Here is a 2,860-nt window from a genome sequence, read left to right on the forward strand (position 1 = left end):
ACCCCCCCGCTTGCATCCAGCCCCCGTGCTGTGCTCTTAATTAAAAGAATAACCGATCAGCCACTTGAAGGAGCATGCACAGCTCCATGCTTAGCAGCAGTGGCTCCCAGAGGCCTTCAGGTCTGTATTAAATCTGTGAGGCGGGACATAGCCCCCAGCCCACTGGAACAGCCGCCCTCCACTGAGGCAGCAATCAGATCCCCAGTGCCAGCAATCAGAGCAGGGCTGGGTACGAGAGTTAATCAAAACCTATCCGTAATTATAGGAGAGCCTGTTTGAGCACCTGATTAATGTATTTATGCCTTCATTACGGGCAGGCTGCTGGTTGCAGGCAGGGGCGTGAATGGGGGGAGCAGTCATGGACAGGGGGAACCACGAAAGAAATTGTTTCAGATCCCAAATGCAATGATATGTTTTTGGCAAGAGATTTATCGATTTAATACACCCTTCTTAGCCAGAGTCTGGGTAGTGGAAGATGTGTTAAATGAAAAAATAATTGCCTGGGTGAAGGGGCAGTGTGGGGCTCTTTCCAAAGCATGCTAGCAGAGGAAGATGAAGGGTGAGGTGCCTTGACAGCGAATTTAATACACTGTCTATATAGGCTTGTTCAGATGTGACGTATGTCTGTGTGTGTATGTATAATACAGTGCTTGAAAAGAATACACACACATCAATATGTAGTTGTGTATTGCATGTTCTGAGCGAGTTGCGAGTATTTTCCTAGGGAGAACAGAGGATCGTCCAGCTATCCAGGAATATTTGTGACTGTGTTCAGATTTTTTTTTTTTCCCCAATCCAAATGCTCAACAAATGTTTTCACATCACTCCCTTGGCTCCATTGCTGTTTATTTGGTTTGCAGTGCTGCCTGTGCCTCCCACAGAGGCTGCCTGCACGGAGCGAGGGAAAACTGGGCAGGCCTTGTCTGGAGATGTCCGAGCTCGGCATGGTGGCACTGGTGTCCCGGTCCAAAAAGCCCAGCAGCAGCCCGCTCCATAGCAGGCAAGAAGCACAGCCAGCCCTGGAAGGCTGTGTCGTGTCCTGGCATGGCAACTGCGACTCTGCTCCCTGGTAAAATCCCAAAGGGGAAAGCAAGGGAGACGCCAATCTTTGGTTCCCCCCAGCAGGAGAGGGGTGCTCTCGAGGCAGCCCGGGTGGTGCCACTGCTCCATCACATGCATTGTCCCATGCTCATTCATACGGGCAAGCGGTGCCGTGCCAGCTGTGCTTGGTATCGGGGCATTATGGAGCTCACTGTCACCAACCAGCAGGTGAGCGGCTTTTCCTAAGCTGGCTGACCTTGTTTTCGAACATCGCCAGGCCGCAGAGGAAGGAGATAACTCAGAGGTGATCGCCCAGTGTTGAGGGTTGTGTTTCTGAGGCTTTGATGATCCCTGGCCAGGGAGATCCCTCTATCTCCTGCCCGGTCTTCTGACCCATCTCCCCATGTCCTGCACTGATGCCTCTGACCTGGCTATCAGATAACGGTGGTGCTGGTGAAGCATGCTGGGCTGCACTGGGGAGCACTGGGGCTGCAGAGGGGAGCATGGTCCTGCTCGGAAAAAGGCTCAAAAGGTGTCAGGGTCCCGTGTGCGCTGCTGAGTGCATGCCCCAAACCCGAGGAGCTTGGTCCTCATGCAGATCTGCTGCAGTCCATGCTGTGCCCTGAGCCAGTCCCATCTCTGTTTGACCAGTGTCCTAGGATGGGCTGTGCTGGTGAAGGAGGAACACAGCGCATCGATCCCTGCCCTCCTTATGTCTCCCTCCCTGCCACCCAGCAGCGAGCAGCTGCAGGAGGTCATGACTACTGCATGGCAGTTTGCTTCAGCATCACCATCTGGCAATGATCACCACGCCATGCATGTCCCCCAGAAACGCTGCAGCTGTGATGGGGAGGGGAGCAAGTTTTTTGTGTTAGAGAGAAGTCATTAACCACCCTGCTAGTTGGATGCTCAAGAAGCCGTCAAGAAACTCGTGCTCCCCTCCCAAATCAGGGGTGAGAAATCAGCTCTGCGACCAGTTTCCCCAGAAGTGTTTTTCTTCAGCTCATTCTTCTTTTATGATTTAAAATAGGAGACAAAGGCCCTCTGGGCTCTCGTGGAGCAGCTCTGGTTGCCATGGAAATAACCCTCGTTAATCGCTTCACCATAAAACAAGAATAATGTGCTTTGGGGAGCTTGGGGTAGTCATGTTTTGCTGCTGCATTCTCAGATAACTGGTGGTGCCGGGATGATTTCTGGTCTCATCCCTGAGTTCGGTCATTGCCGGTGGCATGCAGGGAGCCAGGAGCATCTGTCCCCACCTTGCGGCACCAAAAAGTCTTGAGTCCCAGAGGAGTACTGTGCCAGAAGTTGCTGGCAAGCCTTGTGCTGCCTCAGCGGGCACTGATGGGTTGGAAAGAGTCCAGGGAAAAAGTGATGCTAGTGAGTTGGGGATTTAGAGGAGCCTTTTCTTTCACCCCTAGGTTTTTTAGCTCTGATGCTGAGTGGTCAGCTTCAGCTAGACCTGCTGTGGTCAGTGGCCTGGCTGAGCTGGGCTTGGTCTGGTCGGGCTGGGGTCAGACCAGTTGGGCTGGTGTTGGACTGGCTGGAGTGGTGTTGGGCCAGTGTTGGACGTGTTGGACTGGTTGTGCTGATGTCAATCCGGTTGTGCTGGTGGCTGGCAGGAGGTGGAGGAGCAGGACTGTGCCATGGGCAGGCGCAGCAAGGCTGTGTCAGGAAAGGGGCCCTGGGTGCTTCAAGCAGACCAGTTGTGCTGTTAAAACATTTTACTGTGTTCTGTCTTGGGAGGGTTTGGATTACCCTGGGAGCTTCTGTTGCTCAAACAGCTTCTCCTTCTCCACCAAAGCTCCCCAGGAGCAGC

The 2,860-nt window shown here is 53.3% G+C and overlaps 1 protein-coding gene across 1 annotated transcript in view; it reads left to right on the forward strand.

Annotated features, from left to right (window-relative positions):
• NECAB2 (N-terminal EF-hand calcium binding protein 2) overlaps window positions 1-2,860 on the forward strand; it is a 49,226-nt gene that overhangs the window by 40,326 nt on the left and 6,040 nt on the right. The window contains exon 6 of the mRNA XM_035898791.1: window positions 425-459. Within this exon, the coding sequence (XP_035754684.1) occupies window positions 425-459 (35 nt within the window). The remainder of the gene's footprint in view (window positions 1-424; window positions 460-2,860) is intronic.

This window comes from Egretta garzetta, unplaced genomic scaffold (assembly GCF_000687185.1).
Source record: "Egretta garzetta isolate BGI_Z169 unplaced genomic scaffold, ASM68718v1 scaffold27, whole genome shotgun sequence".
NCBI lineage: Eukaryota > Metazoa > Chordata > Aves > Pelecaniformes > Ardeidae > Egretta > Egretta garzetta.